Here is a 26687-nt window from a genome sequence, read left to right as displayed (position 1 = left end):
CACATGCTCATTAACAGCACAAAGTGTGTGTGTGTGTGTGCGTGTATATCAACTATGATTCACTCCATGTAAGGAAGCAGCCAAGTAATTATATGCTGTGTGCAAACAAACACAGAATCCCTCCACCAGTTTATACCTCCCCACACACACCCCTTTACAACTCACCTCCCATCTATGTGATATGAAAATTGATACTTGTGTCTTCCAAAGAACACAATCATCAACATTAAGTCCAACCACACTGAAATGTCTAACATCCATTTTTTGTTTTAGAGGATTTACCCTAATCCTAACCTATAATCCCTTTAGTCATAAAAAAACCTGCATTGTTTTTATCTCTTGAGTATCACATTTCTGTCCACACAATGAAAATGATACAAGCAGACGCACTCTAAAAGCTGCGTGGATATACGTTCATATGCACTCGCATTCTACACACACACAAAGACGCACAAAGCCAGCCGTTACGAGAGATGCCACGGGGAATAAATGAAAATGAAAGGCGAGTGAGGGAGATGAGAGGAGAAAAAAAAGGAAAAATAAATCGAGGGAGGAGAAAAGCCCATGTGGCAGAGGGAGATTCTCATCTTCACTGAAATCAGCTGATCTCTCCCTCACTTCCTTCCTCCTTCCATCTCTTTCTGCCCCCCTTCCATCAACCTCCTACCACCCTTTCCTCTGCCTTCCTCTTCTCCCTCCTACCTCTTTCCTTTTTGACCAACCTATTCTCCATTACTCTTGCTCCTTCCTACTTATCTCCACCCTCTCTGCTTCTCCCTCATCCCTCTCTCAGCTTTCACTCTTTCGTATTATCTCTCGCTCTGTATTCCACCTCCCTCGTCCTCTCTCTGTCACTGTAGCAGAGCTGCAGGCGGACAGAGGCAGCATACACTAATGTTACTATATTTGACAAGGCTCACACACACACATATTCTCCTGCCACATGCACGACTGAACACACATACGGAAAAGAAGTAGGGGAGGAGGGGGGCACCAACACTTAAAGACACACTGGAAATGCGCACACAAATGCTCCGACGCGTGCTGAGTGCTGGAATCACAAACATAGCGACACACAGAGCAGGTTAGTGTATGACGCCAGCAACCTAACGCTGTTTGTCGCTCTCTCTCCCTCACAGATACACTCCTCTTTTCACACACACACACACACGCGCCTCTCAGACATACGGCAGCGCACAAGCCAGAGAGCAGGACAGCGCTGGACATATCATTAATATAGGGAAAAGATCAGAAGAAAAGGATTAACTATCCCCATCCCTCTCCCTCTAAGGATCTTATCCTCTCTTCCCTGCGCGTGTCTCTAAGCCTCTCCTCACCTCGTTTTTTTTCTACAATCCCTCTTTTTTTTAACACAATCCCTTCTTTTTCACAATTCATTGGTGGGCTGAAGGGAAGCTGAGGGGGATTGTCTCTAAACAGAAAGAAGGATTATTCTCACATTATTCCTTCGACTGGGATCTTGAATGCATGGATTTCTTTAACTGAAGGGTGACAGTTTTTTCTTCACTGTTTGGTCCTGTAAGAGATTTTTGTCTTTTATCTTTTGTTTCCTGAACATTTTTTTCTGATGGATGGCTGATGGCAGAAAGCTGTATGACCGGTGCTGACTGATATAATATTTGGTCAAAAAGGTAAGTCTGTTGAATGTGTTAGTTTTTTTCCTCTTCACTCACACATACATATAATTTCACCAGCTGCTCATCTTAGTTTATGACAGGAATTTACAGGTCACATAAAGTGGGCTCCAGACAGCCAAAACTGACTTGTTTTTCTACGCATAAATTGTGATTTTTGATGTGGTCAAAGGTGTGCACCGTGAGGAGATAGGTGTGAAGAAAAAGCCCTTTGGCTATTTCCTGGACATACACAGCATACACAAAAGGCAAATTGTCGGTAATGTTTGGGCGGTGGTTTTGGGGCAAAGCTTTCAGTGGTAGGCAGTGGGAGAGGCATAAGACTTGACTATCTAGTTTAAACCTCCGACATTATATTTGTAGTAGTGTGGGCAGGGCAACATCAACATATAATTCAACAAGAAACAAGAAACTTGTTAACTAAGAAGTTGAAAGAACACTGATGCAGATTTACCTATGGCAAATGTGAATATCTCCAAGGTATTAAAATCAGTTATTATTCAGCCCAGCTATCAAAGTAAAACTTATCAAGTACCAATACCAAAAAGGTACCTGGAAATTCTACCTGGAAACAGTTTCCTGCAGTGTCAGAGGACTGAAAAGAAAATTTCTGCACGTCACAGGTCAACATTATAGTGCAACTGGTGCAAGAAACACCAACACACAGTATCCAATGTAAGCAAGGCCAGTGCTAGTACAGCACATGTAAACTCAGAAGTGATCTGTAATTGGCTGATACAGCTCCAACTCAACAGTTCATCCAGTATAATCTTCTGCAATCTGACTTCTCCTTAATTTTTTTTATTTTTTAAGGAAAACTTACTTTACTTTTTTTGTACTAACCCTAACACTATCACATCCATCTGAAACCCCAGACCAGGGCTACCTGGTGGATAACACTTTTGTCGGCTGCAATACTGTTTTGGAACGTGTGATGTAAGAGTGATTAACTTGCTCGAGCTGCAGTGTGATTACATGGTGATGCAGTGAGTGTGCGGCCTGTTCAGCCTATTGTCCCCGAGGCTTTTCTGCCTCTCTATATTGTCTGACAGTCCATCAAGTAGATACATTCTGACATCATTCCAGAGAAAACAATTATGATCACTAACTGATTATATGGTTGGAACAAAAATTTGGCATGTCGAATAAGAAACATGGCTGCCACCCCAGGCCAGCCTGACAGCTTTAGTGAAACCACCCATTAAATAATTTCAAACATTCCAGTTGAAGCTGATTTAATGATTTTGAGTGACAATGTAAATGTGCTCCGGCCTACCGCATTTTTGTTTGACTGACGTTCAAAAAAGTACACAAGATAAACACTAATATTAGTTATGATAATGAAAATAGCCTTGGATGAGAATCACAACGTTACGTATGACCATTATCTTTATATCTTTGGCATACTGTGTCTAACCAAGACTGAATGACACAGGTCTGACTTGCATTTTACCTGGGTCTAAATAGTTAACAATACTTCTCAATCTCATATTTTAAAATCATTAGAAACATTTGCTAATACAAGTTCTGATATGTTAGTATATGATGGGCACACCTACCAGATGACCAATCACAGTTGGTGGTAATATATGTGTAGACATTACTGCAGCATTTGCCTGTCAACACGTGTGGCTCAATTTGTCAAGCAACTGGCATGTGCTCAGGTCTCACAGAAACACAGTTTTTCTTCTCTCCTCGTGTAAGAAAGACATTAAAAATTGATTTTGGGAGCTTGGCTGCATCCCCCTGCCTTTGTTTGCAACCGACACGGTTATACAAAAACAAACACTGATGGACACACTTATCCTGAACCATCTCACCGACCATGAATTTGTATTTGTATATTCTGTTTCTGTCTATATGTGTTTTAAAAGTGTGTTTGAAAATGAAGATGTGGGCAGAGCTTAGAGCGAACGATTTGGTGCTCTCCTCTGGGATGTCACTCATCCAAGGGACCCACATTAAACATGTATATTCACTCACACACACACCTGCTTTCACACATGGATAGTCATCCTCTTTTATTGAGGTAGATTTCAGTTTGGAGGTATATTGTGTGGAATTTAGCCACAATGATGGAGAACCTTCAATTTAACCTTGTTGGCTTGTCAGAAGATAAAATACTGTGAAAAAATGGGCTTAAATTAGCAGACACATGAACAAATAAGCACAGAAACACATTCTCTGCAAAATAATTTTAGCCTTTTAGTTGAGGTGTCTGGCTGTTCTGTAGCAGAACAGATTAATTATTTACTGACTGTTGTAGCACCAGTACAACACTACAAGACTGTGCTGTACGGGGTCGAACTGTTGTGCATCTTTTGTATGCAATAAATATTTGTGATACTGAAACTCAGTGAAATTGTAATGGGGAGATGACAGTTTGAACTAAAGAATTAAATTAATAAAACAACTGTGAAATTATGTTTGGGTACCTTTGGTCTATGTTCGATAGTCTTGATAATGGCAAGTATGCAGATTCTGGAAATTTGTACACCACCACGGAATTTTTCAAACATGAATGAAAAAGAGAAGATTTCTGAGCCTTTCTTCTCTCAATCCTTCACTAATAATAAGAATCAAAGCTGATCAATCATATCTGGTTGCCTCTGTTTACCTCTGCCCCAAAGAGAGTGGTTAAATCTTTCAGTAAATTAATTTGGATGTTATGCACAAAGTCTCTGTAGCAACCTGAGGAAAATATAGCTGCATCTTTACTGAAAAGGGAAATAAATAGAATGAAAACTAAATGTAAAGAAGAGAGAAGAGGAGGAGCTGAGAAGAGGGTGTTACTTGATTCCTCAACACGCTGAGCCACTCTGGCACCCAAGTATTTACTCGTGTGTGTACACTAATGGGCCCATGTGTAGATTTTGGCTGCCCCCATGTCCAGGTCAAATTGGTAAAAAAAGCTTTCTGGGAATAGCCTGACAGGCAGGCTCGACACCACGTCAGTCATTTATCATAACGGGAGCTGATGGGAGCAGGAACACGTGGTTGCAGAGGTGACCTTCCACACAACCTGTTCTCACATTCAACTAGTCGCATATGGACAGTTGGTGAAGACCGCATGGCGTCTCTTCTCAATGTGCAAGAAACCCCTTATGCGTCATATGTCAACTTGCAGGAAAGTCCAACAGCCTTTAAAAGAAGTTCCTCAATATCTGCAACAATTAGCCAACAGTCACAGTCGAGAGACGCATCGCCATGGAACCCCAAAAATGAAGACAATCTTTTTGCAGAGGCCAGAAAATAACAATCAGTGTTTGGTTAGACTTTCCTATGGGTTGCTTTCACCTTTTTATATCAATACAACTATTTTGAAAAGTGAAGGGTTCCTTTTACATAATATGTGCATAGTGTGCAGTAAATTAAAAACAGTTCAACAATGTCAGGGCTGAATCACAATAAGGACAACTGTAAAGGAGTCCAGACCATCAAGGATTCCACAAGCCCCAAATCCACTAGTTTCTTAGAGGTAGCTTTACATTTTTCAGTTGGAATCGCTGGGAGTATTAAACACAATGCCTGACTGAATTATCATTCTCTGTGGCTTTTTCTATTAGGTTGTGCAAATTAGATTACCATGATAAGGCCCAACGGGAAGAAAAAAAACATTTCTAGAGGTCACTTACTGCAACTGTTCTGTCTTGTTAAGCACAGCGTTACCATATCAGGCTTGAAATTGAACCATACCACTATGCAAACTTAAGTAGACATGTTCGGCTTCAGATTTGCAGCCATGGAATTCCACCAGCTCCTTCCATTTCTCATCCACAGAATTCATCTCAGATTTTCTTTCTTTTCTTCACATTAACTCATGTACTCGTTTAAAAAGCCCCTTTAAAATGTTCTAGTGGAGCCTAATGTGACTTTAATCACAGGCAGGAAATCCATCTGCAGAATATCGTTGATCCACGCTTCTGTATTTGTCAAGGAGAGAAACTGAATGAATGTAGGAGATGAGAAGGACAAGACTGCTGAATAGTGGGAACAAAGTAGGAAAAGGTGGAAGGACAGATGAATGAATGTTGGAAAGGAGAGAATGGATTGACAAAGCCTAATGAGTGGAGAGAAAATAAATAAAGAGCCAAGATATTAGACAAGTGTTTTATATTTTGTTCAGTGTCTGGCAGAAAGTAATAAGAGTAATTTTAATATAAATATCACCAAAAAGGCACACAAACACTAATCCAAACACCTGAGCCAAAACACTTATGAGGTTCTAGAGAAGAGTATTAATGTCTTCCATGTTTATCCATTGCAATTATTTTTACTTCCCCTCCGCCTGTGGATTTCCCACCTTGTTTGTAATTTCCTTTTTATCCTGTCATCACGGTCTCTTTTTTTGCACCTTCTTTCTTGGTCACTTATCTTAACTCATTTACACCCTCTTATCCTCCTCTCTTCTTTCCTGCCCTACCCTCTCCCCTGATTTCCATATTTAACCAGCTGTAAATAACCTGCTGACACTCCCAACAGACTGGTGAGTGTTACTTTTGAAGTGACTGCAGTTACTGTCTGCATGTAGGCTCGACAGCTTGCATTGAAAGTTGAGCGTGTGCCAACCTCCTGTTTGCCCTCTTCTATCGTCCAACTGCGCATTCGCATTGCTTTTCCTTCTGCACGTTATCCCACTTTCGTGCCTGTTTAAAATGGTACAGGTGCAGATTTACATAATCACTGCACGTGCATCAACAAATGAACACAAACACATGCCTGAAGCCACCATCATCTGAGACTTTTCAGTGTATCTATCCCCTCTAGGTTTGTGGCATATAGAGCTATTGTGTGAAACCGGAAAACTCCAGCTGTGACGATAAAGAGATTGATAAAGTGATACTTAAATATTATACAAATAAAAATGATGGCTCAGTATCTGCAAAACTACTCATGATCATAACCACAGAAAACTTGAAATTCAGTGACAACACTTAAATCAGCTTTCCTGTGTATGCTTTGATGAATAGTAGATCATTTACTGGTAAACAAAGCCAACACTGGACAACAAGGGGGCTGGTTTTTATGTAGTCGACAGAGACTTGGTCCCTGTGGCCAAGGTTTTCCTGCCTTCATGTTCATCCTCAGAAAAACGTCACTGAGATTATGTTATATTAGTTTGTGCTTATTTCTTCATCTTGACCACCAGCACTGGGTATTTGATAGGAAAGTTACTGTACAAACATTTTGACTCAACTCTGTCGGGATAAAAAAAAAAAGAGTAAATGCTATTTGTTTCTTTCATTCCTGCATATCTAAACGATATTTTTTCGGGAATAAAATAGTCATTAAATTCATGGATTCTTGTGGGGATAGCCACTATATGTCACTGTTACAGCAGGAGTAATGAGCCCTCCTCAAAATGTTCTTGCTCTGCTCAAGAGTAGTTACACAAACACTTGTGTGTGTGCTTTAATATTCCTCTCTCTAATCCATTTTCTCCCTCTACACCTATCTTCCAGTTTCTCTGTTTATCGTTCTTTCTTTACCTTTTCTCTCCATTTTACTCCTTCTCCTCTCCCTCTGCTCTCCCTTTCCTCCATCAGTCTGTGCCTGCCAGACAGCAGCAGTAGGGGGTCTGTCTGTGTTAAAGGCAAACTGATTGCGTGAACGACCAAAGACACACGCATATATTATTCATGCCTGTGAAATACCGAAGGGGCCGTTTGTGATGCTTGCACACATCCACATAAATGCAAGCAAGGCAGGGTACAGACACATGCAAATCGAAATTCCCTTTTAATAAATGCAAGCGAGCGTTTTCGTATATATGAGCGTTTACACACACACAGTCCTGCTGGTTTAGCCTTCGGTGTTGCTGGCCTAAATGGCAGTGTGCATGCATGCTTAGAAGTGTGTGCAACCTTGAGCGATAAAAGCAGAGGTGATATGATAACAGAACGAGGAATTAGGTTTGGATCGGGACATGTTTGGCTCACTTGACTTTTCTCTCTCTGTTCAGGTGATTTGCTGTAGTTTTTCAGTTGCCACCCAAGTGGAAGCTACAGGCATGGCGGCTTGACACCATCTTAGCTCCGCCCCTCAGACAGAGGAAGGCTGCAGAAAACTGTGTCATGCCCCCTCACACTCACCCCCCAGGGGGCATGGGCCGGCCCCCGGTCAGGACAACCATCTCCTTGGTCAGACCCGGTGAGTGGACAAAATGAGAAAAAAAAGAGGAGAAAATGCAATCCTCTATTCTAACTTTACTTGACTCTGTTGTGATCCTAAGTATGCATGAGAGCAGGGACACTGTCTGTTTTGACAGCTGCTAATGTTAGCATGCCAGGCATGATTGAACACACACACACTCTCAGAAAAAGGCAAAAGATAAGAGTACTAATGTGCCATGTCATCTCATGAAATCCCACATTACTGTGTGCATTGAAGCTCTGGAACCAAAGGGGCAGATCAGCAGATTATCTGCTTTTTCTATCTGAACTTAACATCAACCTTGTTCTCTTTCTACAACCCCAATTCCAAAAAAGTTAGAGTGTTGTGTAACATGTTAATAAAAACAGAATGCATTGAGTTACAATTCTAAAAAGATAATAGGACATGCACATTTCACAATAGGACATAGAAAACAGAAAGGGAGACATTTTTCTATCTAATGAAAAATATCAACTCATCTTGAGTTTGAGAGCCGTAAAATGTTGGGACAGGGCCATGTTTGCAACTTTCTAGCACCCCTCTTCTTTAAACAACAGCCTGTGCCTTTCTAGATGTGGAAGTTTCTAGTTCCATAGGCACTAATGTGCCCCCGTACCATCAGAGATGCAGGCTTTTGAACCAAGCGCTGATAACAAGCTGGTGGATGGTCCTTCTCCAGTTTTCCACTTTGCCTCAGTCCATTTCAAATGAGCTATGGCCCAGAGAGGAAGGCTTCTTCTTTTCATGGCGGAGCTTCAACCTGCATTTGTGGATGTCACTGTGCTTTCTGTATGTGTACCTGCGCCCATGCAGTACTCTCCATGACAGAATCGTACTTGTTTTTCATGCAGCGCTGCTTGAGGGCCCAGATGATAATGCACATCTGATTCATCAGATTTTTGGCTGTGTCTCTTGCGCACAAAGATGTCCACAGATCATATGAATCCTTTAATGATATCTTGTTCTGTAGATATGTGTTCTGTAGAATATTCAAAGTCTTTGGCATTTTAAGTTAAGAACAGTATTCTGAAATTTCTCCAAATCTTTGTCAATAGTTGTGACATGTTCCTCCAGCTTTGAGCACCACTTACTTTTCTAGTTATTTATTGTGACATGTTTTGTTTTTATGTTCTGCTCTGAACAAAGTATTGGTTTGTGAGATTTATAAAAAAAAAATGCCTTCAGTTGTCATATACATTGTCAGATACATTCCCTCTTCTGTCCTTAACTTTGGAGGTTAACTGAAATAATCTATCAGTGATGAAACAATAAATGTTTCCCTGTCATGGCTGTCAAATAAACCTCCTCATGTGTAAATGTTAAAGGTTACACCCTTAGCTGTTGAACTTAATTTAACCTTTACAGCTTTTCTTCTTTAGAGCATCCCATCTGCACCTCTGTTATTAATGTTAGAACGTTTCCCCCCCAGTTCTCTTTCAGCTCATTATCCATCTCTCTTTTTCCATCTAATTTCGCTGGTACTCAAATTCCAAACAAAGATCAGAAGTCGCTTGGCATAGCAACAGACAGAACAGCTTTATGCATGTGTGTGTTCTGGATTAGACACTAAAGTGGATCAATTCTGCTCTTTGAAGAATTGCAGATGAGTCTTCGGTTACGAGGCAAACATTCCCTTTCTAATTCATTTTACATCTAATATGACACAATGTGACAGAAGCTGTGATCTCTGCTTGAAATGATTGTCTTTACCTGAGAAAAATAATAATAAAAATAAAAAAAATCAGGTATCTTCCTGTTGAAGAGGTATTATTGTTCCAGAGGTGTTTGGTGAAAAAAAACGCCCCCACAAACTATAGTGTAACACCAGGGACAGTTAATAACAGGGCAGCACTACCTGTCAGAACCTGCACACACCCACACAGAACCTCCAAGTCGATAGATAAACCTCCCGGTGGGGTGCTCTGCCTTCCTCCATCTAGATCTCAGCCCGTTCCTTCCTCTTTTCACCTGCCCTATTTGTTTTTTCAACTTTCTCTCCATCTCTGCATTAAATTCAAGTTAATTCCATTATCTGCATCAACTCTACCATATTTTCTTTTACGTGAAGATTGCTGAAGTCTCTCAGAAATAGCAATTCATCCAAGTCATTAAAAACACTTTCCTCAGTCTCAATGTCTCACCCTTGTGAATACATTGTATTGAATGTTGCACAATATGCCAAATCAGTCTTAGTTCAAATCTATATAATTGACACAGACTGTGCATTACAAATATTGACAAGTGCTGTTATTATTCCACACCTGGTGCCAAGCACACTTTGACTAATGAACATGCTGAGTTACTGAAAGGTAGCTAAATTAAATGGGAAGGCATCCCATCACATAAGTCATATAACTGGAACAGCTTCATCCTGCTGCTGGAATTAACTTAGAAATAAAATTAAATTAAAAAAGGATGAAAAAGATGTGTGGGCAGAGAGTATGGTGGTGATTCATGGGAGTTTCCATATGATTGTGTTCATTTTGATGTACTTAATGATCAATAAATGCACTTTTATTCATTGGGTAAGTTCTTTATCACCAATGGTTTTGGAAATATTCAGATTTGTCAAAGAACACTTTTTACTTTGATGATTTTACTCAATGACACCCGAAGAGACAAATTGAATGCACTTATCTGAGCATAAGGTGCAACAAATTACTTGAATTGTTTTTTAAGTTGATAATATACATCTTTAAAAAGCCTTTATCAATACCTTATAGTTTAGCTTTGGCCATTTATTAGAACAGTTTTGGTTGCTCTCTGGTTGACATCAAGTTAAAATGAGTTTTTATTCAAAGGTCCCCTCTGAATGACACAATGGGATTAAAAGTATTTAAAAAGGTAAACACTAACCAAGATTAATCTATTTTTATAGTCTAACAATACTAATGTACTTCCTTTGAATTGTTTTTAGTTAACAATCAAGCTAAAAGTGTGTGAAAGTGACAGCATACAACACGGAAAAAGCTCCAAAACGCTATAAAGGAGTGCAAACTGTGGAGAGCAGAAAGTGTGAGTGACAGACAGAATGAAACTGAGGAGGAAAGAAAAAAAAAAGGAAATTGTGGCAAGAAAAGCAAAGAAAAGGGGGAAGTGAGATGTAGGATCAAGGAGGTGTAGTTTAAGAGAGAGGACAGTGAAGACAGATAGGAAGAAGGAGATGTGAGAGGAGAACAGAGGGGCCTATAAACAACAACCATATGGTACCCCCAGGCCTTCATGATCCCAGTCAAACATATATACACAAATATTTTAACACTAATTCCTATTTACATACTTAAACATGCATGGCATAGAGGTATGTGTGTGTGTGTGTGTGTGTGTGTGTGTGTTTGTTCATCTTGTTGCAGTCCCAAACAAAACCCAGTAACTTAGAGAAAAGCTTCTAACAAAAAGGATGATGCAGAGAGTGACAGGCTTGGCTTGGCTTGGCTTGGCTTTTAACAAGGATATAGCACAGTCTGGGGTTTCATCATTTGGTTTGGAGTAGAGCCACATAGTGACTTAGCATTATGCTTGCAGTACTGCTATGACACGGCTCACTGAATATGAGTGTGGCATAATGCTGGCAGCAATGAAGAATGATTCCTTGTCCTTCTGCAGCAGCTATCAGGTTGTTGAACAAGGAAGTTTGATTTTGTGGCAGCCCAAAGGATAAGCATTTAGCATGCTTATCACAGGGGCTTACATGCCCATGACTGAGTATCCGGTTCAGCTTAAAGCCAAATTGACCTTTGCTGCAGCCACCATTCCCCTGCTCTATTTACCCTCATTTCCAGCAAAATCAAGGAAAAGGCTGAAAGTGATATTCAGTAAATGCTTGATTGTAATTCTTTTTGGGGTTGGTGGTCAGCTCTGAAGGTGGAATAACAAACAGCATTGTTAGTAGCTGGTGGCATTTTCAACTCTGCTGGGATGTTGGGTTTGGCATTAGTTTGCAGTGGTTTGATGCTATCTGTGTGCATCATTAGGTGTGGAGTGGAGCCTGATCCCTTCTCATAGAGTTATACGAGACGTGGTCTGAACAGAAATGACAGCTTGTTGGCAAACTAGCCAAAGCATCTGGCAAAGTCAAGCATGCAATCAATGGCTATTTTAATGTGACTGATACTTATTTCAAGAGACAGGGATCAAAAAGAATAAACAGACTAACTTTCCCATTCAGAGACAAAGAAAAATTGAATTTTGTCATTTTCTCTATACTTTTTCCTCTCCTCCCTCGTGAAATGATTTCATAACCAATTCTCAATTCTGCACAAACGCAGAACAATTCTGTCATGTAATATATGACTGTATGCTGACGGGGCTATATGCCTGGGGCTTTGGTTGTCAGTGAAATGTAATATAGTTTGTTTGTTGTGGTGATTTTATTAAGAGGTGACCTTAAACTAGGGAGTGTGGTCCATGAAAAAACCTAAATGCATGTCTAATGACTGCAAGCACAGTAAACATTTGCTTTCCCTTTTCTTTTTATTATATATTTGGATCAGGTATAGCAAGGATGTGCCTGATGAAACACATAAATGCATGGCACTGGCCCACTTTCAGAGGACATTGGCAGGGTTAAATCTGGATAATCCCCAACACCACAAACAGCACCGCTCCAGTTCACCTCTTGCCGACTGATGCTGATACGTATGCATAACACTCACAGCAAGTACAGTAAAGATCGCGCACTGGGCTGATAAGCTTTATCATATCAGAGAAAATAGTATTTAACCCACTATGTAATTACACATATTTGCTAAGTGCCCATCTATCCATCTATGTATGCATGAATAAATTAATCTATCCATTTATTCCACCCCATCCTCCATCGTCCTACAGCTTCTATCTATTCACCCATCTCTCCATTGCTCTGCAGCATCTATTCATCATCCACCTGTCATCCATTCATCCATTCTGACTTGCCTTCCAAAAGCAGTACGCTCTACAACAAAAGAACCAACTAAAAACCCAGAAAGCCCTGGCATAAAAACCACATTGTGATAAATGTGTTTGTGAACACTTTGGCTCAATAAAATTGGCCTACCCTTTCCGTTTGAAGAGTGAGTGGGCATACGTTCACCGATCACTAATCGAAGAAAAATGTATTCTATTCTAGTCACACACAAGTGGATATGACATTAAATACCAATAGTTCTCCATTTTCTTTCCATATACTGACTATGTTTAGCCTTGTATTGAGGCTCTGTGGAGTAGTCAGTACAAAGCAAAGAAATGGCGTGACAGTGAAACGCAGTTCCGGTGGAGGTGCTGAAACTGCCTTAAAATCATGAACTTACTGATAATTTGTGTCTCATCTTTGCATTCCTTTAACTGTAACTCTTGAAAATTAATAGTCACAGTCACAAAAAAAACTATGTCATGGCATGTCACTCACCCCCAACAGCCATACTGTTGAGTGAACAAGTGTGCATGTCACAATGAATTGATACAAACAGAATGAATTAGAGAGAGATATGAGCCTACATGTTGCCCATACTGTCTCACAGATGCAGGATTCATCACAGGAGTAATGGACAGCATAGAAAGAGGATTACAGAGGGGAGGATAAAAAAGGAGAATGATCGAAGGACAGAAGAAAATTGAGAGTGGAGAAGAAGCTAGAGGGGGAAACAGAAACACCTAATTGGACGTAATCTTGCTGGGTGAGGAGAAAGAAACTACAGAAAAAGCAGGCTTTTAGAGAAAAGTCTCTCCTCTCCTCATCATGCTGTCAGCAGGAGTACAGCCGAAACCCTGTCCCTGCTTATTGTTAAGTTCTGCACATTTGTCAGCGTGTGTTTGTGTGTGTATGTGACCTTCTGTGTGTGGGTTACAGCGATTATACACGTTTGTACTTTGAAAGTCAGGGGGAAAGGTTCGGTCTGTGGCAGAAAAGAGTTAGACTAATGTGGGTTAAATGACAGGATTTGACCACTAACTTCCTCCCTTATGCCTCCTCTTCTCCATCTAATATAATGGTTGCTATGGTAACATTATGTCAGCATTGACATAATGAGGTGGTACTGATGAGACCTTGACACTGAACAGTATGTTATGTTCTCTTTTAAATCCTTTATAATGAGATGGAAAGATATTTAGTGTGACAGAATACATGGATATTTGAGTCACGACACACACACACACACACACACACACACAAAAGACACACTGGCTGACTATTTTCTGTCTGCTAAGTAAATAAGGTCTTGAGTTAGAGTGGGGATTAAAAAGAAATGACACAGTCACTGCTCCTGTAGAAAAACAGGCGATGCGGTGTGTGTGTTGAGATGACACAAATGGAATTTACATCATCATAGTTTTAGGTTTTTAAGTTTTTAACCACCATCGCATTATATCTCTTCTGTTTACCAACACAAAGACTTGTAATTAAATTCATGAAGCCAAATTTGATCAATGTAGACAACTCAACATGTTGTGATTGTCTCCACGAGCAACTAGTCTGACATTTAGTTCTGTGATTTATCATTTTAAGAGGTGAGAAAACTGAGAAAAAGCTTGTCACTGTCTTAAACAGTAGTCCAGTTAAAATCATTTCGAATCCACTTATAAGCCTGCAACATAATGCATCAGGTAACGTCGCTAGCAGTCTCAAGGTTCAGTTCAAACTCAGGCGGGATTTGGGTTGCACTCAGAGCACAGTGTAAAATATTGAAGAGGGAAGAAACAGTCTTTTGGAGGACAGCTGGTTGTCCTTGTAACAAGATAGCAGTGAGTCTGTCCCTCACACGGAAAACAGCATGGGCCCTAGTAACATGCGACTGGGCTCAGTAATAGAAGCGCCTATGGTGATGACATCATGGCTGGGTCTAATGTCACCCAGGGGCCTCTGGGTATAAACTTACAGACGGATGAGGCCCTGAAGGTGTCAAAAGGCATTGCCTTTGAAACACTGTCAAACATCATATCACTGTCAAAAGTCGTAACTGGTTCTATTTTGGTTAGACTTTAGCAAGAATTACACAATTTAGCTAATAAGTATAACAGTGTAAACATAATATAGTGATAAGTTTAAAATAAGTGTATTGATCTGTGTCTACTTATGACACTCTAATACTGTATTCCTTTATTATGGACTTGGAAACTAAATGTGCAATTTGTACTACATAAAACAGCCAAGTGACTGCACACAGATACACACACAGACAGATGAATAATGCAGACACACTGTGACAGTTATTGTGCCTGCTCAAAAATGACCCGCTGTATAACTAATTGTCCATTTGCACAACAAAAGACTGGTCCACTTAGCATGCTAGTTAAAACAAACCTGGGCTGTTCAAAGTTTAGCGAGGTCCTCCTTGTCCTCCTAAACTGCTCTTGATCATGTCATTAATGTGTGATTAGAAAGTAGGACAACAGGTTGAAAAATATTTATCTCTTTTTTTCTAAAGAGCTGTTGTGCTTTTGATTAAACTTTCAATAATACAAAAAGACATTTATTTATATTTCAAAACAGTATGAAAAGATAACTTTTCTTGCAATATCTAAGCTAAGTAATTACTGCTCAAGCTTGAGCTGCTTCGACTGAATGGTTATCATGACAGTCAGTTCATGACATCAAGATGAAGTGCTGAGGAGCGTATGAACACCACTGCTCTGAGAGTTGCCTCAGAGGTCTTGATTTAATCAAACAGAAACATCTTATATCGCGTTTTAACTCTTTGTCTTAGTTTGTTTCCCATTGCTGAGAACCTGCAATGTCAGCACTTTTACACCATGTGTTTGGGAATTCCTATAAAAGATTCAGTCAGAAGTCTGTTTTGACCAAATAAAACTTCACGTAATCACTTAAACTTATTTGGACTCAATTCTCTTTTCCAGACTATAGTGGAATAATTTTCTTTTGATGTGACTGTGTGGAGCCATACATCAGAGATGATTTGAAGCAGCTAAAATAAGCCAAAAACAACAACCACCTCTACCACGAAAGCAGCTAAAACCACTCCTAAATGCTGGAAGATCTGCTATGGCAGAGCAAGGGAAGGGGTGAGGAAAGGTGAGGAGGAGATGAGAAGGCTGGTTGTTAGGAGTGACGAAAGGAAGAGAGAAGGAAGTAAATGTAAATCATTGCTAAATAAATCCCAGATTATGCCTGAGAGATGAAAAGTGAACAAGGTGACGGGATTTTTAAATTTATATGGGAAGAAAATTAGTAAAAAGTTTCCCTTTTAGTTGTTTAACAGTATTTCCTCCTTGTGGCTACACTGTCCTCCCAAATCTCCGTTACTACTGGACCTTTACAAACAGCGTCACAGCCACTGTGCAGCGAAACTCATCTTCAGAGTCTTGTGAGTTGTAGCAGTGAAAACAAGACAAGCACAGGATACGTTAGGATACTTTCAAATCTTTCCTTTCACCTACTAATGAAGTGTGGGTCCAATTTCCCCGGAGATTAGGATTATTCTGTGGGATGGAGCAGAGAGGCTAGAAAAAGGAAACAGGAGAGAGATCACACTGGCATTTCTTACAAGGCTAAAACCTTCACTTTCACCTTTTGGATCAGAATGCAAAATGGGGCAGTGTCCTGGATGGGGGAGGTCATGATCTGTCTGGCAGGAAACTGTCTGAGAAAAGAAGCTATTTCTAGACTACATCTATTATATATATTCAGAATTATACAGTGATCAGAGTTTTTAACACCATTAAGTAATAAAAGAATAAAATTCTCAAGAAAACGTCGGAGTGAAAAATAGAAAGCAGATAGATATGACTAAATTCGTCACCAAGTTTTTCTCTTTCAGTTCTGAGTGGCAATGGCTGTAATTCCACCTTATCAACTAAGTTAAATTCAGAAATTTGGGAACCATGCTCATTTGCTTTGTTTTTTATTTCTAGATGAGAAGCTGTATACCTTTCTCCCTCTGTGCTAACTGTGAAGATGTGGCCGGCAAGAAGTTAACTTAGCAACAAAATGCAGAAACAATTTCCTTTAAGCTAATCAAAAGAAGGCTCCAATCAGGTTTGCTTGTTTTTTTTTTTTAAAGCTGAATCTCAAGTGGGCTTGAGCAAAAGTCTACAGCATCGGTTTATTTGATGGGCTGCAGCTCGCATCTGACAACACAAATCACTGGCTCTTATGACTATCAATATATATATATATATATATATATATATATATATATATGTTATATTATATATAACATTTTTGACAGCGGCAGAACGACCCTCATAGTTGCTGGCTATCATATGGCTTTTTGACTTCACAGAGCCTAAACTTAGTGTAAAATTCTTACATTCTGTATCTTATTAACAAAAATATTATGCAGGTACCAAGTTACACCTGCAGTTGGCTCAGTTGTGTAATATCATATGAATATCAACTATATCTGCCATACATACTGTTACATTACTATTACTATTAATTACCATTACTCTTATTATATGGAAACTTCACCAATACATTTGATACAAGACAGAGCTGCCATAAAAACAAGGATGGAAGACCATAAAGGGCACGTGTACACTGTGAAAAAACTAGTGCACACGTGTCTTTTTCATGTCAAATCTAGGTATGCCAGTAAACACCCGTTACTAACATTACTTGTAATTATTCATTTTTCATGATAAATTAAGTGTGCAATACCATCTATCTGGTGGTGAAGCTGTTCTGCTTTCAGGCAAAGTTAAAAATATGAGCACGTTGCTCATATTTTTATATTTTACTGATAAAGGCTTTTTGAGAGTCATTAAAACACATAAAACCTTTGAATATGATCAAGCAATCTATGTAAGACAGGGCAGTATAAAAGAAGCCTTTAGATATACAGGCAATTTATAGACTTAATAAAAAGGAAACTAAGTTGTATCATAAAGATTACATGAGGTTCTTTTTTTTTTTAGAAAGCACATAATAATCCATTTATACTAAAAACTTGATAAACTGCATTTTCAAATGTAAGATTATTACAGTTGGTTATAGCTGTGGGTTTTTTTTAAATTAAAGTTCATCATTTATCAGTAATGAGATACAGAAGTCCTGATGAAAGTCCAGTCACTTTAAAAGAATGAGATCACATTCATTAAGCTATCACTCATTTCTTATGATCTGTGGAGTGTCCAGTAGATGGCTATTTCACGGAGTTTCATCACATCAGAGCCTGATGGCCATTTGGTGTGGTAAGAAGGTCTCAGTTGTGAGAGAGAGAAAATGAAAAAGACAGCAAAAGTAAAGAAAAACAGATGGACAGACATAAGGAGAAATACACAAAGCAGGGAGCACGTGAGACAGCGTGACATAAGGCGTTTGCACATTAAGAAATAGATGCTAATAATATGCAGATGATGTAATTAATCAAATCTGCCGGTGAGGACAAGAGTCTCTTTGGGAAGTTAAAACTCCTGTCAGTGTGTCTGGAGTTCAGACTGAGTGGTTATCTTAATATCACGCTTCGTTGTCTCTTAACATGCACAAATAGTCACACAAGCATATGCCCACAAACACACGTACACAAAAAGATAAAGCAGAAGCCGAACTAATAAGCCACTGGCTGGAAACAAAGTCAGCCAGTGTAACAAGACACTGAGGGAATACAGAGCAGTGCCGAGAGACACGGAGTGAGAAGAAATAGCAGAGATAAAGAGAGTCGAGTAGGAGAGAGAAAATTGTGATGAGAAGACAGAGACAGACATCATCGCTTCCAACTTGGATAGCTGAGATAAATTGGTGGATTGGGACACTATTTCACAGGCAGTTACACTTACTTTGTTTTTAATTTCACAATGTAATTTCCCCAGTCTCTGTTGTAAACTTTGTTGAGATAATATTTCACATGAAGAACCATATAACCATCTTTTCTGTCTTCCTCTCTCCTCCTCCAGTCTTCCTCTGTGTCTTCTGCCTCGTGGCTGCGCTGCCTCTGCCAGCCTCCCCCTGCCCTCCTCCTTGTCTCTGCTCCTCAGACAACCTTGTGGTGGACTGCGGGGGCCGTGGTCTCTCCTCGCTGCCTCCAATGCACCTTCTGCCTCAAGGGACCCGTTCCCTACAGCTAGCCAACAACAAGCTTGCCTCATTGGGAGCCTCAGCCTTTGCAAATCTATCTTCGTTGGAGGTCTGCATCCTATTTTCTATTGCTGTCAGAAAAAACATGTAGTGGTTTGCTGCCATGTTGTTGCTGTTTATCATTGCATGTGCAGCTGTTTCTGCATCACACACTCTTCTGCTCTCATTTAGAAAAGTTCAAAAAGTTTACATCATCGAGTCTCAGCGGTAGAACCACCATTTGCATTCTGTAGGCAGAGTCCAGGTGGTATTTGAAGCATTAGAAAAACACATTTTTAGGTCTGACTTAGCAAACCTAAAAACTACAGAGTTGATGAAATAATAATTCTGTAATAATGATAATTTGGGGAAATGTAAGAGCTGAACCTTTAAAGTTGTGTGTTTCAGGAGCTGGACCTCTCTAATAACTACCTGAATAATTTACCAGCTGGATTATTCAGAGACATGTCCAATTTGACAAGACTGACTCTACACAACAACTCCCTCACAGTAATGGACAGAGCGCTCTTCCAGGTAGGCACTGCAGATCACGCCAAACCTAAAACGTTGCTCCATAACAAAGGGAAAAAGGCCTCAATTCAGGTATGGGTCACACAGGATACTGGGCTTAGCTTCACTGGGCAATTTCTAAAATATTCCACTGAAAATGCAGACAAGACTCTTTGTTGTCTGCCTTGTACCGTGCAAGATGTATGTCAGATCAGCCAGACCCCTAAACTTTATGTGAGTAAGTAAAGAATCCATAGATAAATTTGTGATAAACATTTGATCAACACCTCTACCACAATCAACACAGACAGTAGGATTATCTTGTGTCATAGATTCACTATTCAGACAAGATCAGTCCCTGAAATGATGCTATAGTAGCTGTGCCTAATGGAAACAGTGAGAAAAACACTGAACTTTATGGAAGTTGTTCATAAAATAAAGACTGATGTTTCTACAGGGTTTGGACAGTCTTCAGAGTCTGGACCTGTCACTGAATGGTCTGTCCACAGTTCCTCTTGGACTACTGGATGAGCTGCAGAGGCTCAGGTAGCTTTCAGAATACACTCTGTCATGACGTGTTTTATCCAGTGCTCTTACACAGACTCCTACAGCAATGCCAGATAACTAGATAACATTCTTGAATTATGAACAAAATAGCATAAAAAACCCACAATAAAAGCCTCAAAGATACAAGATTTATAGTAATTACGAACAAAATGAAACTACGAAACTATAATATCGACTACAGAATGATTAAAATGACTAAATTCTATAACAATTGGTATTATTAAAAGTGATCATCTGTACCTTCATTGCAACAGGTGTCTGTACAAACCAAATGGCTGACATCAAAATACTTAAAGCTGATAAATACCACTTTCTTCCCATCTAGACAAGTATGTAGAAATACACTGGGTTACATTAGTGATGGGTTGATATCTTCCAGTACTCCGTCTGATAAAACTCCTCACACATCAAACAAAGCTCTTACTTTAAGTAGTTGTGTTTGAAATATATATTATATGGGAAAATATAGTTTGTATATCAGTTTATAAAGTGAAAACAGTGTGATCTCTAACCTTTCTAAAACAATTCTCCTGATCATCATTCTTAATCTTCTAAGGTGGCTATCACTAGCAGGTAACAGGCTTCACGGTTTGGAGAGGGCAGCATTTGAGCCGCTGGCCAACCTACAACACCTGGAACTGGGACACAACCCCTGGGAATGTGACTGCAACCTCCGTGATTTCAAACACTGGATGGAGTGGCTGCTGTACCGAGGTGGAAGTTTGATTCATGTTACAAGGACTTTCTGCTCAATTTGAATTAAAGGGTCAGAGTGGTTAAGGAGTAGGCAAAAACTAGAGAGCTATAGATGTGTCTAGGTGTTGTTCGTGCCTGTGCTTCTAGCCAAATAATGCGACTGCACCACTGTGTGAACGCATATTATTGCCCTTATTGTTTTTCTGCCTGATGCATCCACGTGTCTCTGCAGGCTGTTAGTACATCAGATAACCACAGCTGCTCTCCACCCTCTACCCATGTGTAAAAATCTACATTCACCTCAGCTGCCCGGGGCCTCAGCTGTCCCGCTAATGAAGCGCCTCCTCTCTTTTCGGCTCCATTCTGCTCTCTTCTGGCTTGCTGAGCTTTACTTCCGCTCAGTTCAGTTCTCTTTGGAACGGAGACTGACACATGGTAGACGTGATAATAGAATATTAATCAGAGCAGTAGAGAAAATTACAAGGAGGCACATCATACTTGAACATGAGCTTGGCGGTAGCTTTTCAAAAGGGCAGATAATGCATGATATGTGTAGCAGAAAGATGGACAAAGCAAGTGTGAACAACTGACAGCAATCTGTGTTGACTATCTGGTTCAAAGTATTCCAAGCACACACTGGTTTAACAATAGATATTTGGATGGAAATCTATTTGCAGGTTTTTTTTTTTTTTTTTTTTAACCACATGCCAAGATAAAAGCATCTCTAGGCTAAATACCACATTTCTATTTGTATCTCTCTGTTACCCTCCAGCCCTCAACCCTCAATGGTTTACTAGCATGAAACCCTGAGACGGACACTATGATTGGAGGCACATGCAGCACGTGATGAAAACAAAGCCCCCGGCCTCGTGAGGGAATTTGTGACTCAGATATATCTCCTTTTCATATACACTGAAGCTTGGCATGTCATGTTATGAATTATAGAAGGGCTTAGTTGAGGCTATCTTCAACTAGAGAGCACAGCAAATTGTGTGCGTGTGTGTGTGTTAAGTGATGTATGACTCATGCTACTGTTGGCACAACCACATCCTCTCCGTCTTTTCCTCTCTTTCAGTTAATTGGTGGTGCTTTACAGGCACAAGACACTTTATAAATTAACTCTCTCTCTCTCCTTTAGGGGGGAAGGTGGATGCTGTTGAGTGCACGCTACCGAAAGATCTGCGTGGGAGAGACATCCGTGGTGTTCCAGTGGAAATGTTCAACTACTGCCTCCAACTTGAAGATGAGAATGGAGGAGGAGGTGGTGAGGGCACTCGTTCTGGACAAGGAGTTGGTCCTCCATGCAGCAGGAGTGCTCTTAATCCCAGTGGGGCAACACCAGTTTCTGACAACAGTGGCAACACTGGTGCTGACTCATCTTCAAACAATGGAGGTGGTGGAGGGGAGGCTCCGCCGGATTGCATCCGAGCCCGCTACAGACCTGTGAGCGTGCGCCGTGCTATTGGCACGGTGGTGATTGCTGGCGTGGTGTGCGGCATCGTTTGCATTATGATGGTTGCTGCCGCTGCTTACGGCTGCATCTATGCCTCCCTGATGGCCAAATACCAGAGAGAGCTAAAGAAGAGGCAGCCGCTGATGGGGGACGGAGAGGCTGATGGGGAGGATAGGGAGGAGAAACAAATCTCCTCTGTGGCCTAATGGAAGATTGGGACAGGAGAGGGTTGGCATGTCAAAGGGTGAAGGTTGAAAGGGGTGAAAATTTAAAGGGCTCAAAGAGGAGAGAGAAGGAAGAGCTTCTGTTATACTCACAGACAGTTAAAGTATCTGTCCCTCTGACTCTCAAACTGACACCTCTCTCCAACTTTTTGTCTACCTTTCTTCATTCTTTTTCTATTTTTAACTTTCTTCCTCTGACTTTTCCTCACAAATACTCCCACACACGCATATCTTATCTGCTCCCTGATTTTCTCTTCAATTTGGACCCGTTCTCTTTGCAGTATTTGTTACCAGTCATCCCTCTAAGTCGCCTACTAACCACCTACTGCTGCTGAATTTATCATTATATTGGTTGGGAGAGAGGAAAATGATTTGGAACTCTCTATCATGAAACGTATCATTAAAGCTGTTACAGAACACTCACGGTCAGTCAGTAAACTGGACTTAAAATTCAGGGATCCGTAGCATGCATGGTGTTGATTGGACAAATGTTAACATTAACGGGTAAAAGTAGTGCTCTCTCTCTCTGTTTTCACATCTTTACAAAGTCAGTGGTTCCACCAAAAATCAAGGACCCCAGCCCTGAACTTTTCACCCTCTTCTGGCCGAATCCTCCTCTGAGTTTTCTCTTGAACCTCCAAGACCCTGGGAAATGACTGATAAATGTGTTGCAAATGGGGGAACAAATTTTGATGGAACATCTAAAAGAGATGCCATTCATACAGTCAAAGCCTTGCTGCTGCTTTGTCACAGAGACAATACCAAGGATAGATCAAATGTTGATGGGAAAATCAAACACAAAAGTCTCATAGGAAACCATTTAGATTGACGGAGTGATCATTCTTTGATCGGCGGGCAATGTAGGAGGGCATTCTCCTGTATTTGGACCAGATCTCACTTATTCTCTGAATCTCCTGTGGACAAAAAAAGATTGCCATCAGTCAGAACAGTGGGAAAAATAGCATTTAACTGCTATTTCACTTTGTTGTATTTGTCCTCTTGCTAAATGGTAATGATCAATGTCTGGACAGATCAGAGGCATTCTTCAACTCATTTCCTGGTGTTACTCGGATGATGCTTCCGGATCAGAAGCGGCTTTGACACAGTTATTTGGAATGAAAGGACCATGAACTTTAATTGAAAGCAGATATTCTTCGTTCTAAAAGTCATTATCTGACTGATTTCCCCCACCAGAGGTAAATGTTAATCGCCTCTGAGGGGTAAGATGTGGTTACGATGGTATGAAAAAACAATCTCAGAGAACTCTCTCTCTCGGCAAGGACCACAACAATTATTCAAAGAACTACATACAGTATGTCAGACTCCTGCACTTTATTCCCCTCAATCAGACCCCTTCTTTCTCCCTACTCCCCTCCTTCTCTTTCTGTCTAAGATGGACGAATTGCCCAGAGGGTTTACAAAGAGGGATTAGATTTTTTAAAAAGCTGCTATTTTTCCCCTCATCCTCTTCTCTCAATCCATCTTTCCATCCAGTGATATTTATTGAAGTTTTTCCCACTCCTTAAAGATTTCCACCTCCATCTTTTCCTTTGAGCCATCCTTACTCTAAAAGTCTGTTTCTGCAATATGCAATGGAAGTTCCGTTACCATCACATGGAAATGTGTCCTTCTGTTAAAAAAAGAAAGTAGCCATTGTTTTTATGTGAGGAACACAGTTGCACAGAAAAAGACAACTTTTTTTTCTATGCTTTGCTTTATGTTTGCATTAGCATTTCGATTCACATCAAGAAATATTAATTTGCACATTTTTTGGTGTTTGGAAATGGACAGTGTTCTCTTAAAGTGACTCAAGTAGCATTCATTGCATATTGCTCCCTGGAATAAAATTACTGTTCCCACAACTTTCCTCAATTCTTGATTGGCTTGAAATGAACTTATATCAACTGTGTGTTATCTTATACCCACGTATGATGCAGATAAATGTGATGATGCTAGTCTACTATATTGTGTTGGCCCAGCAATCCCAAAATGTTTATGATGTAACTATTTATGGTTTCCTGTATGACTTCACAATGTATGTCTTTTGTTAATGGCTTCTATTGTTTTGTTTTTAGCTTTATTATCTTTGTAATGTTTATCTGTTGTGTCTATTTATTTGTGACCAATTGTTGGTAACATTTCTGTAAGAAGCATAGACAGAGTTTAGCGTGTGTCAGCGGGCCCTGTACCACCCCACCTCTAAACTTTGGATGATGACCTCTAACGTGATTCTTATAGCAATGTCCTGGCCTGCTCCCATGAAACAGCCCTTTTTTATTAGTCTGTCACTAAATGTAAAGCTATATATGGGTAGAAATTACTTGCAGGAAGGAGCCTGAAGTGATGTGTAATTTATTCACAGTGCATTAAGATCATATTAAAATCTTCTTTGAATTATTTTTCATATTTCACCTTATCTAATATGAAAAACAGTATTAATATGGAAACACATGCAGCCCCTGTGGTCATGTTAGCCAGAATTTCTACATAAAAGATGTGGATTCTATATTTTCTCATCTATAATCTTTAGAATATACAATCTACAACTTGCAAGTCCGTCCCTCTCTGCTGTGCTCCCTCCCTTCAAATAAGCTGTCTTACCCGAACAGTCTCACTGAGCATGACAACTGTAAAAGTGGCAGCGGTTGATAGCAGTTATTCAGCAAATACAGTAAAAAAAATCAATTTATTTAAGTTAGCAAGTTCCTCTTTAATGTATGATATCTTAAGTAAGAGAGAATAGGCATAGGTCATGGTTAAAAAAAACTAAACTAAACTAACGTTGAAGATAAAGTTCTATTCATCGCTTTGGCCTTAAGACATTTAGATATAGTTTCACCAGCGTACTATCTGCATCAGCAGAGTAACTGCATACAAACATGTGGAGAGCAGGCTGAAAGGATTCATATGAAAAATCATGTTTCACAAATGTTGCATACTGGCTCACGAGGGCATCTTACCCTCCAATTCAGATCTGCTCAGGCCTCCATCATAACACGTGAAGCTGAGTCACACTTACACAGCTGTGTAGCTTGCAAGCAAAAAGAGATGTAGAAGCAAGTAAAAAGCAATTTTCATGCCTTCAAGGACTTCTTGAACATGTCTTGAATAAAAAAAAACAGGTATTACACAGTTTTGAACTTCATAGACTCAGAAGCATCGCCTGAACAAAAGCAACAACTAAACTCTGTCTATGAATCTAGAAATGTTGTCCTTTCACTCCCTGGTCTGAAGGTCTTGTGATTTCTGTAGCTAAGTATCTTAGCTAGCTAAATCCTCTTCATATAGCCTGTGTGTGTAAAGAAAAATAAACTATAGTTTGTTACGTAAAAACTGCAGCAGCAGCCATGATGACTGGGGACCTTTATGACTGCACAGCACAGAAATCTGTGGTATGTTGTGTTCTTCTGCTGATTGTGATTATGACGATGGTGATGATATGATGATATTGGTGATGAAGCATTTTCTGGTCAATATGCATTGATTTGAATAAAAACATATCACACCTGTGTCAACTTAAAACCAGACCTATGAGAGCACTTTAAAAAATATAATGAATTGTAATGTGAAAAAAGACTAAGTTTTCAGTTTTTTTATGTCAGAGTGTAATAAGAAACCATCTGATCCTTACAAGATCTTAAAATAAGGACAATGCAACACGTAATGAACAACGTGACATATTACACTGTGGTGTTATTGTGTGGAAAACTTGCTACACCCTTACTAAGATTTAAAATGCATCTGATTAATCAATAAGAGCAAGTGGAAAATCTGGAGCATTCAGGTGTGTGTTCACAAGATGATAAGAAGGGAAGACATGAGCAATGATCTTAGAGAAGCAATTGTTGCTGTCACTCAGTCTGGGGAAGGTTATAAGGCCATTTCCAAACAATTTGTCCATCATTCAACAGTGAGAATGAGTCACAGTGAGTCTTCTCGGGATGGACCTCCCAGCAAGTTGGCCGTGTAATGTTCATAGAAACTTCAACGATCTCAGACTATACAAGCCTCAGTTAGCACGTTAGATGTTTAAGTCCATGACAGTATGGAAAACAAGACTTTTGGATGTTTGGAAGGGTTGCAGGAGAAAGTCTCTTCTCTCTGAAAAGAACATGGCATCACAACTTTAGTTTGGAAAGTTGCATTTGAACTACAAGACTTCCACTACAATCTAATTTGAACAGAAGAGAACAAAGAAAAGATGTTTGGTCAAAATGCACAACAAGCATATCAGCACAAACACCTCATATCAACTGTAAAGCACGGTGGTGAAGGGGTGATGGTTTGGGATTGTTTTGCAGCAACAGAACCTGGACACCTCGCAGTCATTGAGTCCACCATTAACTTCTCTCCATACCATAGTATCCTAAAGTCAAACGTGAGGCCATCTATCCGACAGCTAAAGCTTGGCTGAAACTGGGTCATGCAACAGGAAAATG

The 26687-nt window shown here is 39.9% G+C and overlaps 2 protein-coding genes across 2 annotated transcripts in view; one reads left to right on the top strand and one right to left on the bottom strand.

Annotated features, from left to right (window-relative positions):
- The window catches only part of cacna2d4a (calcium channel, voltage-dependent, alpha 2/delta subunit 4a), an 83100-nt gene that overhangs the window by 26966 nt on the left and 29447 nt on the right, over window positions 1-26687 (bottom strand). The window lies entirely within an intron of this gene.
- On the top strand, window positions 1083-25757 carry lrtm2a (leucine-rich repeats and transmembrane domains 2a). The gene is made up of 7 exons (XM_072377417.1): window positions 1083-1652; window positions 7618-7805; window positions 18639-18868; window positions 19207-19332; window positions 19766-19854; window positions 20432-20589; window positions 21710-25757. The coding sequence occupies exons 2-7, from the start codon at window positions 7730-7732 to the stop codon at window positions 22228-22230; spliced, it is 1200 nt and encodes a 399-aa protein (XP_072233518.1). The 5' UTR covers window positions 1083-1652; window positions 7618-7729; the 3' UTR covers window positions 22231-25757.

The sequence above is a fragment of the Leuresthes tenuis genome, unplaced genomic scaffold, assembly GCF_036924035.1.
Source record: "Leuresthes tenuis unplaced genomic scaffold, fLeuTen1.0.hap1 SCAF_23, whole genome shotgun sequence".
NCBI classification, from domain to species: domain Eukaryota; kingdom Metazoa; phylum Chordata; class Actinopteri; order Atheriniformes; family Atherinopsidae; genus Leuresthes; species Leuresthes tenuis.
This window is presented reverse-complemented; position numbering and strand designations above follow the sequence as displayed.

Bases quoted from the DNA above. Each gene is read 5' to 3' on its own strand.
- lrtm2a (XM_072377417.1), top strand. From the start codon at position 7,730: ATGCCCCCTCACACTCACCCCCCAGGGGGCATGGGCCGGCCCCCGGTC. The intron at 18,869-19,206 runs GTCTGCATCCTA...TGTGTGTTTCAG, and splicing joins CAAATCTATCTTCGTTGGAG to GAGCTGGACCTCTCTAATAA. The intron at 20,590-21,709 runs GTGGAAGTTTGA...TCTCTCCTTTAG, and splicing joins GGAGTGGCTGCTGTACCGAG to GGGGGAAGGTGGATGCTGTT.